Below are 17,719 nucleotides of genomic sequence, written 5' to 3'. Positions count from 1 at the left end.
GAACAGTAATATTCCATAATATTCATATACCACAATTTATTCAAGCCATTCTCCAACTGATGGACATCCATTCAGTTTCAGTTTTTAGCCACTACAAAAGGGCTCCACAAACATTCGTGACATACAGGTCCCTTTCCCTTCTTTATAATCTCTTTGGATGTAATCCCAGTAGTAACACTTCTGGATCAAAGGGTATGCACAGTTTGATAACTTTTTGAGCATAGTTCCAAACTACTTCTCAAAATGGTTGGATTCGTTCACAACTCCACTCAACAATGCATCAATGTCCCAGATTTTCCTATATCCCTCAACAATCATCATTATTTTTCCTGTCATCTTTAGCCAATCTGACAGGTGTGTAGTGGTATTCTTTAGAGTTGTCTTAATTTGCATTTCTCTGATTAATAATGACTTGGAGCATCTTTTCATATGACTAGAAATAGTTTCAATTTCTTCATCTGAGAATTGTCTGTTCATATCTTTTGACCATTTTTTCAATTGGAGAATGGTTATTTTATAAATTAGAGTTAATTCTCTATATATTTAGGAAATGAGGCCTTTATCAGAACCTTTGACTGTAAAAATATTTTCAGTTTATTGCTTCCTTCTAATCTTTGTCTGCATTAGTTTTGTTTGGTACAAAACTTTTCAGTTTGGTATAATCGAAATTTTTTATTTTGTGATCAGTAATGATCTCTAGTTCTGCTTTGGTCATAAAGACCTTACCCTTCCACAGGTCTGAGAGGTAAACTATCCTGTGTTCCTCTAATTTATTAATAATTTCATTCTTTATGCCTAGGTCATGAATCTGTTTTGACTTATCTTGGTGTACTGGTGTTGGAAGTATGGATCAATGCCTAGTTTCTGCCATATTTAGTTTTCAATTTTCCAGCTAATTTTTTATCAAACAGTAAGTTCTTATCCCAAAAGCTGGGATCTTTGGGTTTGTCAAAGACTAGGTTGCTATATTTGTGACTGTTTTTCCTTGGAACCTAATCTATTCACTGATCAACTATTCTATTCCTTAGCAATACCAAATAGTTTTGGTAACTGCTGCTCTTATAATATAATTTTAGATCTGGTACAGCTAAGCCACCTTCATTTTGATTTTTTTTATTTTTTTCTAATTCCCTTGAAATTCTTGACCTTTGTTTTTCCATATGAACTTTGTTGTTGTTTTTCTAGGTCTTAAAATAGTTTTTTGGGAGTCTGATTGGTATAGTGCTAAATAAATAGATTAGTTTAGGTAATATTGTCATCTTCTATTATATTTGCTCGCCCTATCCAAGAGCATTTAATTATTTTTCCACTTGGTTAGATCAGACTTAATTGTGTGAAAGTAGTCTGTAATTTTGCTCATAAAGTTTCTGATTTTCCCTTGGCAGATAGATTCCTAAATATTTTATATTATCAGTAGTTACTTTTAAATGGAATTTCTCTTTGTAACTCTGACTGTTGGATTTTGTATAGTGAGTATATAAGAATGCTGATGACTTATGTGGGTTTATTTTATAACCAGCAACTTTGCTAAAGTTGTGGATTATTTCTAATAACTTTTAGTAGAATCTCTCTGGGGTTCTCTAAATATACTCATCGATGTCGTGGCAAAGAGTGATAATTTGGTTTTCCTCATTGCTATTCTTGATTTTTTAATCTCTTTCTCAGCTCTTATTGCCAAAGCTAGCTGTTTCTAATACAATATTAAATAGTACGGTGATAGTGGGCAACCTTGTTTCACTCCAGATCTTGTTGAATGGTTGGTTTGTCTCATTACATATGATGCTTACTGATGGTTTTAAATAGATGCTGCTGATTATTTTAAGGAAAAGTCCATTTATTCCTATACTCTCAAGTGTTTTTAATAGGAATGGATGTTGGATTTTTATCAAATGCTTTTCTGCATCTATTGAGATGATCATATGGTTTTTTGTTAATTTGGTTATTAACATGGCAATTATATTGATAGTTTTCCTCATTATTGAACCAGCTCCTGCATTCCTGGTATAAATCCTACTTGATCATAGTGTATTATCCTGGAGATGATTTTCTGTAGTCTTTTTGCTAATATCTTATTTAAGATTTTAGCATCAATATTCATTAGGGAGATTGGTCTATAATTTTCTTTCTCTGTTTTCAGCCTACCTGGTTTAGGTATCAGTACTATGTCTGTGTCATAGAAGGAATTTGGTGGGACTCCTTCATTCCCTATTTTATCAAATAATTTATATAGTATTGGAGGCCAATTGTTCTTTAAATGTTTGGTAAAATTCACATGTAAATCCATGGTCCTGGTGATTTTTTCTTAGGGAGTTGTTAATTGCCTGTTCTATTTCTTTTTCTTGAAATGGGACTATTCACAATTTACTTCCTCTCTGTTAGTCTGGGAAGTCTATATTTTTTGGAGGTAGTCATCCATTTCACTTAGGTTATCAAATTTATTGGCATAAAGTTGAGCAAAATAACTCCTTATTATTTCTCTAATTTCCTCTTCATTGGTGGAAAGTTCTCCCTTTTCATTTTTAAGACTACTAATTTCATTTTCCTCCCTCCTTTTTCTAATCTGATTTACCAAAGGCTTATCTATTTTATTGGCTTTTTCATAGAACCAACTCTTAGTTTTATTAATTAGTTCAATAGTTTTTTACTTTCAATATTTTAATTTCTCCTTTTAATTTTTAGAATTTCCAATTTAGTATTTGATTGGGGTTTTAATTTGGTCTTTTTTAGTTTTTTTAGTTGCAAGCCCAATTCATTAATCTTTCTTTCTTCTGTTTTATTCAAGTAAGCCTCTAAGGATATAAAATTTCTTGTTGCTGCTTTGACTGCATCCCACAAATTTTGGTATGATGTCTCATCATTGTCATTATCTTGAGTGAAATTATTAATTGTATCTATAACTTTGCTGCTTCACCCAATCATTCTTTAAGATGAGATTGTTTTAGTTTCCAATTACTTTTTGGTCTATTTCCCTAATTTTTGTTGAATGTAGTTTTTTATTGCATGCGTGATCTTGAAAAGAAAGCATTTACTATTTCTGCTTTCTTGCATTTAATTTTGAGGTCTTTATGTCCTAATATATGATCAGTTTTTGAATAGGTTACATGAACTGCTGAGAAGAAAATATATTCTTTCTATCTCCATTCAATTTTCTCCAAAGATCCAACATACCTAATTTTTCTAATATTCTATTTACTTCTTTAATTTCTTTCTTATTTGTTTTGTGGTTTGATGTTGCTCCAATTCTGAGAGTGCAAGTGTTGAGATCTCCTACTATTACAGTTTTGTTGTCTATTTCTTCTTGCAACTCTCTTAACTTCTCCTTTAGGAAGTGGATGCTCGCATTACCACTTGTGCATATATGTTTAATATTGATATTGCTTTGTTGTTTATAGCTACTCCTTTAGCAGGATGTATTTTCCTTATCTCTTTTAATTAGATCAATTTTTACTTTTGTGATCTGAGATAAGGATGGCTACCCTGTTTTTGACTTCACCTGAAGCATAATAGATTTTGCTCAGCCTTTTGCCTTTACTCTATATGTTATCTCCTGCTTTTAAATGTGTTTCTTGTAAACAACATATTGTAGGTTCTGACTTTGATCCAGTCTGCTGTCTGCTCTCCTCTTTTATGGGGAATTCATCCCATTCACATTTACGTTAGAATTACTAAATCTGTATTTCCTACACATCCTAATAACCCAGATTTTTGCTTTTACTTATTCTTGCCTCCCCAACCCTCTTTTCCCCTTTTAAACTTATGTACCCTCTTGTATACGATGCTTACCCTCTTTATAATCCCTCCTCCCTTTGAGTCTTCCCCCTTCCTTCTTATTACTCTTTTTTTCTTTTTCTTTTCTCTCCCTGCGTTTTAATGAGGAGGAGAATTTTCTCTAAAACAAATGTCAATTATTTTTCTTTGAGTCAATCCTGATGAGAGGTAAGATTCACACAATGTTCTCCCTCTCTAAATTCCCTCAGATATGATAAGTTTCCTTTGCCTCTTTGTGGGATGTGGTTTCCTCTTTTTATCCCTCCTTCCCACCCTATTCTGCCATCATCCCTTTTCCATATCTACTTCCTTTTATGTTTTATATCAGTACAATCAATATTATACATGTATTCTTTTGTATATCCACAACAGAATACAATTTCAAGAGTTATTTTTTTACCTTTTCTGCATCTCTGAGGTTCTATGTTTGGAGATCAAATTTTTTGTTTAGTTCTTTGTTTTTTCTTCAAACAAATGGAATGTCATTGTTTCATTAAATGTCTTCATCTTCTTCCTGGAAGAAAATGCTCACTTAGCTGGGTAGTTTATTCTTGGTGCATCCAAGTTCTTGTGCCTTTTCGGAATATCATATTCCAGGCCTTCTTTCCTTTTAATGTAGGGCAGCCAGATCTTGGTGATCCTTATTGTGGCACCTCGGTATTTAAATGTTTTTTTTTTTGCTGCTTGTAAAATTTTTCCTTAATCTGATAGTTCTGAAATTTTGACAATATTCTTGGGTTTTTATTTTGGGTTTCTTTCAGAAGGTGTTCGATGAATTCTTTCAATGCCTATTTTTACCTTCTGATTCTATTACATCTGGGCAGTTCTCTTGATGATTTCTTGTAAAATAGTATCTGGTCTTTTTTCGGAAGTCCATAGTTTTGGAAAGTCCAATAATCCTCAGATTATCTCTCCAGATCTATTTTTCAAGTTCTGTCATTTTTGCAAGTAGATAATTCATGTTTTTTTCAGTTTGTCAAATTTTGTTTTTGCTTGACTGATTCTTGCTGTCTCAATGAATCAGTTGTTTCTATTTGTTCAGTTCTAATTTTTAAAGAATTATTTTCTTCATTAGCTTTTTACTTCTTTTCTGTATATGTCAATTGAGTTTTTAAATGTATTGTTTTGTCTGTGAATTTTTTCCATTTCACTAATTTTTTTTTAGTGAATTATTTCTTTTTTCTACAGATCCTACTTTTTGAGTGTTCTTTGTCTTTTCAATTCACAGATCCACTTTCTAGTGAATTCTTTATTTTTCCAATTCACAATTCTACTTTCCTGAGATTTTTTACTTTTTCCAATTCGTATTTCAGGAAGTTGTTGCTCTCTTGTAAGGTTTTCTTTCCTTTCCCCATTTATCTTCTAACTCTCTTTTGAGACTTTTAATGGTGTCTTCTTAGAGAGCATCATGTAAAGGAGCATCAGTCTGATGCATTTTGCTTGTTTGATGGTCTCTTCAGGTTTTCTGACCTGCTCTTTTCTGCATAGAAGCTGTTGATCGTTCTTTTCATCTTTTTATTCATGTTTTAAAGCCTTTAGGGTAGGTCTCCTAGGCAAGGGGGTTACCAGCTTCATCTGCAGAGGAGGGAAAGATGTAAACCGATTTCCGGCTCCGAGGTATGGTAGTGCTCTGAGTGAGAGTTTTCCCTTCCCCCAACAGGAAGTGGATTCAGCACTGGCCGAGCTATCAAACTGCTTAGTAGGGCTGAGTGGGTTAGCGATTGCCCTCGGCTAGAGACTAAGGGGTGAAAGTGTCACTGCCCCAGGCCGGAGCCTCTTGTGGGACTGTGAGTATTAGCAGCTGACCGCAGACCACAGACGGCAGATCACCCCGAACTCTGCCCCAGTGTCTCTGCCCAATGCAAATGGGCCCTGGAAAAGCTCTATGGCCCCAAGCTGAGCTCCCCACTGTGCAGATTGGAGGCTAACCCAGGCTGCGCCCTCTCGCCGGTAGGATCACAACTGCCCAAGGAAAAGCCCGCTACAAGGGTTGGGGCTGCTTGTGCTGAGATCTGTGCTTTCACTTTCGGTTTGAGACTCTCCTCGAACCTAATTTCTCTCCCTGTCATGCTTATCTCCCCTAGCCCCAAACCAACCTTTTTGGCAGACTGCAGATTTTCTTCGCCGGTGAGTTGTTCTACTTCTATCTTTTTTACGATTGTAGCAGTCAAGACTATTTTTGAGGCTCGATATAATATTGATAAAGAGGGTAAGAGAAGAACTTAGAAAGTTGCGTGTGTCTTCTCCGCCATCTTGGCTCCGCCCCCCCCTACCAATTATCTTAAGCCTTTTTTAGCTATAACTGGAAGTTTTACACTTAATTTTCATTGCATAAACAGAGAAAACGTATTCTTTCTGTGTAGTAGCAGAATTATACCACAGCATCTCAATTGTCACCTAACCTTAATTCCTTCACAGTAACAAAACCAGAGAAACACAGAGGTACCATGTGCGCGCATGCGTGTGCACACACACACACAGATGATAAACACACTGTGGTAAATTAGAAAAGTTTTGGCTTTTGCCTCAACCTCCATCACCAACTGCTGCTTTGTCTTGGACATGGAGATGTCCTGAATGTGGCTTAGGGAGATGCAGGTTACTTAATTCATGTGGTAGGCAAAGCTACTAAAGACAGCGTGGTAGAGTTTATCATCTGCCTTTAATATATTATCCAGATGTGACAGGGTTCTGAGGCCAGAAAAATGCCAGCAATAAAACCACAATTAAAGTGGTTGATACCCATGGGAAGTTAACTTAAACCCAGGGAGTTGTTGATTTGACAGGAGACCTTTTATAGATGAGCTTTTTTGTATTTTGAGTAGTTCAGGCTTACCTGATACTCCCTGAGAGACTAATCAGGATTCTCTGGGACATAGACCAGTTGCTCATTTATCGATTGCAATTCTGTGTAGCTCTTAAAAAAAACAAAACCCCAAAATAAAAAAGAAACACTCCCTTCAGTATATTGTTTAAAGGTGTGCCAGATAAAGTAGTGGATAGAGCTGGACATGGAGCCAGAAATTGGGACTAAATCCCATCTCAAAAATTTACTGTGTAACCCTTGGCAATTTACTAAACTGTTTTATGCCTCAGTATGCTCATTTGTAAAATGAAAGGTTTGGACTTGAAGGGACTCTGTCTGTTCCAGCTATAAATCTATGATCCTCTGTTAGAATCCTTACAAAGTGTTAACTCATTAGAGTTGATAGAAACAATGCTTACACAATAGAGGTCACACATTAGAGCTCACACCTGTAAGAGAGTTTCCACATTAGAGCGCACATGTTGGAGTTCACAAATACGGGAGATACACAGTTAACTTTGTGAATTCACACCTCCCATAATCCCACTCTCGGAGGAGGAGTCAGTCAAATTTGAGTTCACACCTCTAAAAGAGCATAAAAAGAGCTGTTAGTGAAGTCAGTCAGTTCTGGAGATTGACAAGCTGGAGAGGAGTAGAACCAAGATTCAGAGGGAGCTGAAGGCGCCAAAGAACAAGTTGCAAGAGCTCTTGAACCAAGCAGAGAGATAGGCCTCTAAGAAAACTAATGGGGCTATTTTGAAGGAAGCAATAAAAGACTGGACTTTAACTCATGGCTGCATTTGAGGTGATTATTGATCTGAACTGAAACTAAGGCTGCCTCGGCTGCCTCCAGAAAACCTCCCCAAGAAACCTGAACCCAGAGAGAACCATCATATATTAGAAAAAGAAGAGAACACCACAATCTTCTAAATGAGAATCACTAGATAAGAAACACTAGATGTTACTTAGGAGCATGAGATTGCTCCTGAGATTCTGCAAAATGTAGAAATGGAGGCATTGTCAGATGAAGTGACTTGCTTATGGCCATGTATCTAGTTAATGGCTGGGACATGGTCTCCTGATTCCTAAAGCATTGATTCTCATTAAGCTATGACCTTGTTTGAGAATTCATGAAGTCATTCATGGAAAGGCTAGTAGTCTTTATTGTCCCTGGGCATTTCTTCTAGCAGGAAAATAAATAGGCTGTTTCATCTGCTGTAAATCAGAGCATCATATCATAACTTTAGAGCTGGAGGAGATCTTATAGGAAATCCACTCCAGCCCTTTCTTTTGAGGCTTTAAAGCTGATGAAGAATTTCCCAGGTGTTTGTGGGCCTACAGAGATGTCAAACACAATGATGTCACCTGTGGTCCAACACTCTAGAGTGCTCTGATTAAATTGCAATGGGGAAACATTCACAAAATAAATAAAAATATAAGAAAACATAGATAACATTACATTTTAAAATTAAGTCACTATGCTGCTTATAGGGATTTTTAGATGTGGATTAGTGACTCCTGTTTCTGTTTGTTTGACACCATTGATTGTAGAGCATAGTCCTGAATTGGTGGGAGGATGTGTATGTGGGAGGAAACAAGCTTTTATTTAGTACCTATTTACTATGTCCCTGGCTCTGTGCTCAGTGCTTTACAAATATTATCTCATTTGGTCCTCTTTGGAGAGTATAACTGTCATTGGATGACTGTAGGTCAAGGATAGGATGCCAATCTGAAATAAAAAAGTTTGATTAGTGAGCTAGCTAAGCAATCTACTGTCATTGCTAGACAATTCATATTCCTGGCATACAGAGTTGGTTTATATAACCTTTCAGACAGGCTTAAAGCACACAGCCCATCAGCAGCATTCTAGTGCAATTTAGCCTAGAAAAATAAAGCATTTCCTGGGAGAGAGAGGAGTAGACAACAAGGGGGGATCAGTCAAAAAAAAAAGGGGAGTTTTTGAAATGTGAGTTACATGATTTATTATCAGAATAAGGAAAAATCCCTTGTTGAAGGAAGGAGACAAAAAGAAAAGACTATAGAATTGTGGGGAAAAAAGACCTTTTAGACAGAACTGCAGGGTCTTTTTTTCCAAGAATAGCAAAGTTGTCACAGCAGTTGGTGAGACTTTCCACTTTATGTCCTTACAAAGGTGTTGGAGGCTTTCTAATATTATATCGTCAGGAATTGGGGGATTTATACATTATCCATCAGTGAAGAAATAGTAAAATAATTATGGTTCCTATTTTTTCCCCACAGAAGCATGAATCTTCTAAAATTATTTTTGGTCAACAGAGTACTTGAGTCTCTCAAATTTGCTTTCATTTACTTTACTTTGGTCTTTATATAAATTGTCCTTGTTTGTCCGGGAGTCAGGAAGACATCTTCCTGGGTTCAAATTCATAATTTTGTGAACCTAGATAAGTCACTTAACCCTGTTTGTCTCAGTATGCTCCTCTATAAAATGGCAGCTGTACAGGCTCATTTCTTTTTGAGAAATAGGCTAGTATGGGCATTTTTATAGATAGATGTGGAGAAACCAATAGAACAAAAAAACTCAAGAAGGAGTAGCAAACCCCTCGAAATCTTAGCTAAGAAAACCAAATAGGGTCCCAAAGAGTTGGACACAACTAAAGAAGCTCTTTGTAACTCAGCAAGTATGTAAATTGAAGCAAAAGTTCCAACCTTCATTGGGAGAAGGAATTACCCACCTGAAAGATCCCTGTGTCAGTGCACTGTTAGAGCTAATCTCTATCTACACACCTAATGATTGCACAGCCAGGGCTATCCTCTGCCTTTTTCTCCCAGTAATAAATATCAGGTTACTTAGAAGAGGAGGTGAGAATTCAAAAGAATTCTCACTGTGGGTTTTGGTTTCTGAAGCCCAGCATTTCTAGATTCAGTTCCAAAGTTTCCTTAAACCCTGTTTGAATACCATTCGTTCCTTTGCTTAGTTATGTGATTCACTTTTATTTCCTTCCCACTATGTATTCTTTGTTCTAGTCAGAGTAGTTATATCTCTCTTTCAAGAACACACTCATGAAAGAAATTTAAAAAAAATTTTTTTTAACTTTAAAAATTTAAATAAATAAAAGAATACATCCATGGGTTTGCCTCATTCACATGTCTTCATCTTTTCTTTCATTTTTCCAGATCCAGTTCTAATAGGTGTAGCTGAGACTCCACCTTCTTCAGCTAGTACAATTGCTTTCTATGCTTTCTGGTATCTTGTAGCACTTTTAGTTTGTAACACACAATTTAACATATAATTAATTATATTCTATTTTGTATTGTGCCCTAATTGTTCCTTAGCTTGGCTAGATTATAAATCATGTAATTAGATTGTAAAGAGAGGCCAGTTCTCTGAGTATTTTAGACTCAAGCTAATGAGATACCTATACTTGGGGGACAGGGAAAGGGGAGAGGAGCCATTATAGCCCAGAGTCTAGTCTTCAGTTATGTAGGTTCAGGAATGTGGTTTTTTTTTTTTTTTTTTCACTTTCATCATTTATCATTTTCTGAAATACTGACGCATATTAGCAAGACTAATAAATAGCATTTCAAAGTTTAGAATGCTGCTTGGTTAATTTACTTTGGTGAATAGATTCAGTGACTGGAATGAACACAACTACTCTCCAGGGCTTACCTCTGCCTCCCCCTCATTTCCTTTCCTTTTCCTCACTTCTTTTCACCATACCCAGCTACTTGGAAAATTAAAATAGCTATTTGCAGGTTACTTAAACTAATTGAATGGAGAGATGGTTATTGGAGGAGAGGTGGGTAAGGGTGGTTAACTCCTGGAGGGATCAACATAGATCTTATGTAGGAGGTGACTCTTAAACTAACCTTTAAAGGCATCAAGGAATTTTTAGAGACAAATGGAATGAAGAATTACATTCCAGGCATGAACAACCCATATCAATGTCTTTATCAGAGAAATTCTAGGTAGTGTGCAGGAAACATCAAATAAGTGACTTTTGATCATATAACCTGATTTTATAGTCTATGTTTTTAAATGGTGACTTTCAAAAAAGATTTTAAGTGGGATGCCTTAAACATTTTGATGAGATTTGTGACATACTAAAATTTTATCAACTACATTTACAAATTGGCTTTTGAAATTGCCATTTTCTGAGTTGACTTATGCAGTTTGCTAATTTGTGCCCTAAGAATTACTTTTAGGTTCACTCCAGAGAATGGCATTGTTTGATCCTGTCCCCCACCAAAAAATAGGGTTTGCCATCATATTTGGGTGATAGGCCTATTTGTTAATATTATATCATCAGTTTCAACCCTCTATATCCTAGCTTCTTAAACTGTGGTTCACACCCCTATATGGGATCTTAGAACTTAATATGGAGGTTGTGAAATTATGATTATCAATAAGTGTTCAATTTGTTTATCTATTTTATATAACTGGGATCACATAAAAATTTCTCAAGTGAAAAGGGTTTGAAGTAGAAAAAGTTTAAGGAACTCTGTCCTTGATAATGAGAAAATACAACAAAAATCTAGGACATTAGCTAGAGAAAACTGTAAGCTATGATTGTTTTCTTAGATCACTTGGTTGGATGCAATTGGATCCAAGGTAGTTGGAGAATGTGTGCATATGTGAAGGTTATTTTTAATGTTCAGTGTTGAAATAATGTTTTCTTTATTTTAAGCTCTTTTGAAAGCCTGTGCTGATGGAGGTGCTAACCACTTGTATGATGTCACTGAAGGAGAGCAGGAGAGGTATGTTGACTTTTAGATTATTCATAATTTTATATATATCTATATTAGTATTCTGGCCTTTTCTTATGATCTCTCACTACCCTCCTTTGTCTACTGTGAGGAAACCACTTTTCTCAAGAACATCATCAATAGAATGATTTTGAGTATTGTGGAGAACTGATCTTTTTTTACTTCTTTATTCTCTTCCATTTTTCAGCTATCAATAATAAAAAGAGGCCTGTTAGGTTTTCCTTTCTTGTCTTAACTTCATAAAACGTAAGTGTTATCAGGCACTGATACTTTTAAATATTATTCCTTAATTGTCCATGAATTTCTGTGCTGGGTTGAATGTTGGACCGGATGACTCTAAGGTCTGTTCCAATTCCAGGTTTCTATGATTCCCTAAATTAGAACTCCAGATGGAAGTTTGAGATGTTATTAATGCAGTTAAAATGAATTAAAAATGAACACATGTAAATGAAATACATACTTTGCTGTTTGAAGATGTGACATTTTTATACCACTGCTGAGGAAAGTCCAGTATAATTTACTTTGACTTAATTACTTTTGAGTTATGCACTCATATATCTTTTAGAGGATAAATAGTTCATCCCTTAATGATTTGCTATATACTCTCTCTGGTTTCCTCAATCTTTGCATGGTATGCTATTTTTACTTGAAAGAATTACAGGCAGTGGGAAGGATAGGAATTGCTTTTAAATACAACTCATTACTAACATATTTGTGGTCTAACCCTTGACATGCACACATTCATTTATATTCTACTTATAAGCTGATTTACTATTAAATGCAATTCCATTTCCACCATATTTGCTATTGGAGAAATATTGCCACCTTCCAGAAGATAAAGCAATTCAATGAAGAGTGAATCTCCATGTTTGTAGGCAAAATAGTATGACTATATATGTGAGTGTTGAAGTGTGGCTATTAGGATGCTTTCAAATGACCACTTTGCGTTCAGATTTAATAGTTATGCTAACCTACATTTTCAAAGATTTAGCAGAAATTAAGCACTTGACTGCATATAGATTGGGTGTTATTTCCCAATAATTATGCAGATTGTCAATCTTTAAAAAATAATTCAAATGCAATTTACAGATTGAAGATATATTAAGTGATAAATTAGAATGTACAGTTTTTGAGCAGGCTTTTGAGTGAATAGTTGGCTAAAACAGTGTCATGATTAAAATTTAACAAAGGAGTAAACAGGTAGATCTCTGAACAAGAAAATATTTATTAGCAGCAGATATGCTACTTGTCTACAAATGAATCAACAGATTAACTCCTATTATGCCAAATTCCCTGAGCAAAAGGACTGTTACTCTAATCATAGGTTTTGGAGAGTAAAGACAAAGAACTGGGCAGAACCAAGGAGGATATTTTTTAATGTGAAATTTAAAAAAACCAAAATACAAGTGGAGAATTGTAGGATATCCAGAAACCAGGGGTTGACATCATAGTGGAAAAATATGTAGATTAACAATAAAAGGGAGAAATAAAAAGCATGTTTTCATGAAAGTATACTGCAAACTAACCATAAAGGAGAAGAATTAGATAAGGAGCTTGAGAATAGAAGACAAGACTTTGAGATTTGGGATGATGGGGGGGCTTAAATTATTGCTGTCTGGAAATTTTCTGCCTCGCTTTCTATATTTATTGAAAGTAAAATAGTAATTTTTTTGCTTTGCTTTAATGATAATTTTATTTTTCAAAAGATGAAGGAAGTATCACAGGATTGGGAATTAGCTGAACAAGTTGTGGTATATGATTTTGATGGAATACTATTGTGACATAATAAATGATGAGCTCAGTGATTTTAGAAAGAGATGGAAAGATTTACATGGAATTATGACAAATGAAATGATCAGACCTAAGACAACATTATATACAATAGCAACAATATTGTTTTTAGATTCGACCTGATTCTAACCAATAGGTAATAACTAGTTAGTGGAATAAGAAATGATTGGAGCCTTAGTGGGATGGATGTGACTACTCCCTGTTAGACTTAGTGATAGAAGAAAGAAAAGCTAAACTGAAATGTAACTTAAATTTTACTATCACAGTTTCAAAGAGTTTAGAGAAAGGCTGGCAGGAGAAGTAAGAAAAAAAAGATAGAAACTCCTCAAGGATAAATTTCTCTAGGAGATACCTAATAAATATGGAAACGTAAACTAATTGTTGTATGTGAATATAATGGAAAATTACTGCACTATAAGAAATGATGAACATGATGAATACAGAAAATCATTGAAACAACATTTAAACTGATTCAACGTGAAGTAAGTAAAATCAGCAAAACGGTATACTCAGTGGCTACAACAATATAAATGGAAAGAACCACCAAACAGTGAAAACTCAAGGATGCAAATTACATTCAACCATGAAACATGAGAGGAAATCTCCCATCCACTTTACAGAGGGAAAAGATGGATATCTTTACAGAGGGGACAGACTGTTTCTGTATATGTTCCCTTATTTTCCTTCAACCGTGACAATTCAATCTCCTGTCTCTGGGACCAGGCTCTTCTTCCCAGTGGTTGGAATGCTTTCCTTCCTCTCCTCTTTCAGATTCTTAAAAACCCTAGTTTCCTTGGAGGTCACTTTCCCATGCTACTAGAGGAGGCCTTTTGGTACTGCCCCAGATATTGTTCATCTTTCATTTTCAAAGACGACCAATGACTCTGTGAGAATGGTGGCTTAACTAGTGCAGAATGGGATTGAAGAGAGAGTTACACAAAGTCAATTAGCATCATTCTGTTTCTAGAGTCACTGAAGTCCTGTAGCAGGACACTGGCCCAGAATGCACTGGGTGACCTTGTATCTTTGATGACTGATCAAACTCCACATGGATCCTTTGCCATGGCCGCTGGAACAAATTGTTCTCCTCTATCCATTCCACCTGGGGAAGCCTCCCATGCTTGAGGGAGACATTCCTTAACTCACTGAAGGGTTTGGGACCCATAAGTTATATCCCTCAGTTATTATGGTACTTTTCATTCCCTCAAGGATTTCTTGATCCTTCATTTTCTGCTTAATTATGTTAACTTCTACAGTTATCATTATCAGTAAAATGTAAGCTTCTTGAAAGCAGAGACTCTTTGCTTTGTTGTTGATGTTTTATTTATTCCCTCTATATTCTCAGTATCTAGTCCTGTGAATAGTAGAAATTGAAAAAATTTAATTTCATTGAATTGACTCATGAAGAGTAGGTTTTACTGAATCTCTCTTGATTTTTCTGTTTCATCTTTTCCCTTAGGGATTCTTCTGCCTGCATTTTTTCTGAGACCTAATGCTGGGCCTTCTAAATTAGTTAGGACATTCAAACACAGGTGCATGTCATTGTGGAAAATGTTTACACATTTACGGGAAGGCTTGTTGGGGCCAGTTGGCTCATTTGGTTGGAAGGTAATGACAATGAAACCCAAGTTGTGAATTCTAGCCTGTTTGGGCCAGCTAGCTTCACAGAGGGGCGAACATCTTTCTTTGGCCGCAGACTTCAATCTGGCAAGCAAGTAGTCCTGCCAATGGTAGGTAGGTGAAATGTAACAAAATTATGTAATTCAATTTAATTAGAAATCATAATGAATTTTTTATTAATATATAATTTAATTATCATTAAGTGACAACTGTGTGCAAAGGGCTGTTCTAGACACTGATGATCTTATAGGGCATAGCAGAAACAAAAGGTGAAAAAAAGACTTAAAGGGAAATCAGTTTTGAAAATCTTAATTTGATGTTTTTCCCTTGGCATCATCATTGGTTAAAAACTAAGTGAATAAATCAAAATGAAAAGTACTGGTGTCAAGATATAAGAATAGAGAGGTTCCATTGTTCCACCTGCACACATGGTACCTGAAGTTTGCTCAGAATATTTTCTGGATACTTCCTCAATCATTTATAAATGAATTAAACCATTTACCTTTGGATAGCACCCCTAGTATTTACTCCTAGTATTTCAGGCCTAAATTTTTTCTCAAAATCAGAGTTTTAGCATAGATGAAACATGCAGTTGTGCACAAGGGAAAGAAGGTTGGACCAAAGGTTCAGAAAATATATTGCCACGGTTGAAAGTAGATTTCCAGCAGTTGATCATATTTTATTTTAAGATGCAGGTGTACACAAATCTTAGGTAGTTGAAAAATATTACCTATTCAAACATTGATGTACATAGTCATGTTCTGATTGGGTATGTAATTTTTAGGAGCTAAAATTTTTTTTATGTTAATTTGTGGGGATTTTTTTTAAGCCTTTATGCATATATCTTTGTCTCCTTTTATTTTAAAGTGGTTTTAATACTGGGTTTGATTTTGTTGCAGGTTTCACATGTCCTTTATATTGGTCAGTGTCTTATACAATTGCTCTGATTTAATTCATGATTCAAGATGCTATTGATATATGAATTTTCACATATAGAATAAAGTCCAAGTAATGGATCAAGGCTCTAAATTGGATTGAATTCACTTATTGCTTTTTTTTTTTTTTTGTACAAAGTCACAAGTGCAACCCCCATCATGAGTCATTCTTGAGCAAATTGTGTTTTGTACCTTATTGTGTTTTATAACTCTAATTATGAAACATTAAGAGATTTGTTAAAGTTCTTAGTTTATCATTTAAAATCCAACAATTTCCCTCATCTTAACTACTGTAAGATAATACTTGCTCCTTCCAAAGTCTCACTCAAAACAAGGGCATAAACCCCTGAAGTGAATAAACTGATTCATTTCTTAGGGTTACCAAATGTGTCATCCTTAGGCTAATTATAAGAAAATTCCTCATATAGGCCTTCCATCCATATTTAAGCATAGTCACCTGTGCTTTAAAATCACTGACTGTATGCCAGGGCTGAGCTGCCTGAAAGACCAATCGTGAGTTCAGAAAGACTTGTCCATGTATACAGCCACATGTATTCTGGCCGAATTGATGATTGGTAATGTTAGAGATGAAGCCTTTTCTCTGTAGAAGAACCATTCTATTTCTAATTGTATCCTGCTGTTAAAGATTTCCTGTTCACTGCTCTCTCAAATGTGAGAACTGCTTTGGAATATGAGTATTCTTCTCCATCATCTTGGAAACCATCTATTAGTGCTATGTCATTTGGTGAATCTCAGTTTAATGTGTAATGTATGCCTTTAAGTCTTTTCTCTTTTAGTAGTGCATAATAATGCTCATCATATAATTATTCATTTTTATAAAGCATTTGCTGCTAAGTTTTGGACATTAGAGACATGCTAATCATTTTTTTAAAGATTGAAATTATCCCCTATGAAAGTACAGTGGAAATATTTGATTTAGAGAACAAAATAGTATGTTCCCCATAGAGGCCATGTGGTCTGGTGAACTTAGAGAAAGGTTGATTGTGTTCATACCTTGCCTCAGACAAACCTGATCATGTTAAGCACAAGGGAAACAAGAAGAAGCCAAAAAAAGTCTTTGCCTTGCACACACTTCACATTTTAATCGGGCATAGTGTAAAGAAATCTTCAAATTGCTGTATGAAATTATTAACACAAGACATTATATCAAGATATTTAAAAAATGAAACATTCAATAACATTGTTTTTATTAAAAATATACTTGTGCATGGGACTATCTGCCATCTAGGGGAGGGTGTGGAGGGAAGGATGGGAAAAGTTGAAACAGAAGTTTTTGCAAGGGTCAATGTTGAAAAATTACCCATGCATATGTTTTGTATATAAAAAGCTATATATAAATGTTTTTTTTTTTTTTTTTAATGTAGTATTACTGATATTTTAGGAAAAGTGAGGAGTTTTTGTGCTACTAATCAGCAAAAAGATTTTTTATGTAACATTTTTAAAACTTAAGCTTTCTGTCTTATCTACATATACACAAAATAATATAGCAGTATATAGACTGATATTTATATATTATGGGTACATGCTCAAAAAAAAAAAAAATCTGTTCTTAAAGATGAGTCATCAGAAAATTTTGAGGATCATTAGTCTGCCAGCTCTAGTAAAGTCCCTTTCAACTTTCAGATTGTAGAATCCCATCATTGAATTCAGTTCTCTTTCTCAAGGAACTAGATATATAGATATATCTTTGCCTTACATTGAGGAAAAAATACTTACTCTGAGGGAGGCAGACTAGCTGTGACTTGTTTGTTTCATTTTTCAAGGTCATATAGATCCTAAGTAGCAGAACCTATAACTAGAACCTAACTGACTCCTGCTTTCGAGTACTTGCATTCTTCATATTCACTAAAAGCTTCGAAGACATAAGCTTATACTATGCTATTAACATTTATAGAGTCATCAAAGTCACCTGTTTAAGTGAATCTCTAAAATGGTAATATATTTAATTCATAAATATAACTTATGAGATTTTATATTTGAGTTTAAACATAGTTTGGATTTTTGTAAGTTTCATAATATAATTTTATGAAGATAT

At 34.9% G+C, this 17,719-nt stretch overlaps 1 protein-coding gene across 3 annotated transcripts in view; it reads left to right on the top strand.

The window, feature by feature from the left end:
- The window catches only part of TPK1 (thiamin pyrophosphokinase 1), a 506,842-nt gene that overhangs the window by 182,322 nt on the left and 306,801 nt on the right, over positions 1 to 17,719 (top strand). For all 3 annotated transcript variants that reach the window (XM_031939305.1, XM_031939306.1, XM_031939307.1), the window contains one exon: positions 11,239 to 11,308. In XM_031939305.1, coding sequence (XP_031795165.1) covers positions 11,239 to 11,308 — 70 coding nt within the window. The remainder of the gene's footprint in view (positions 1 to 11,238; positions 11,309 to 17,719) is intronic.

The sequence above is a fragment of the Sarcophilus harrisii genome, chromosome 5 (genome assembly GCF_902635505.1).
Source record: "Sarcophilus harrisii chromosome 5, mSarHar1.11, whole genome shotgun sequence".
Lineage (NCBI taxonomy): Eukaryota > Metazoa > Chordata > Mammalia > Dasyuromorphia > Dasyuridae > Sarcophilus > Sarcophilus harrisii.
This window is presented reverse-complemented; position numbering and strand designations above follow the sequence as displayed.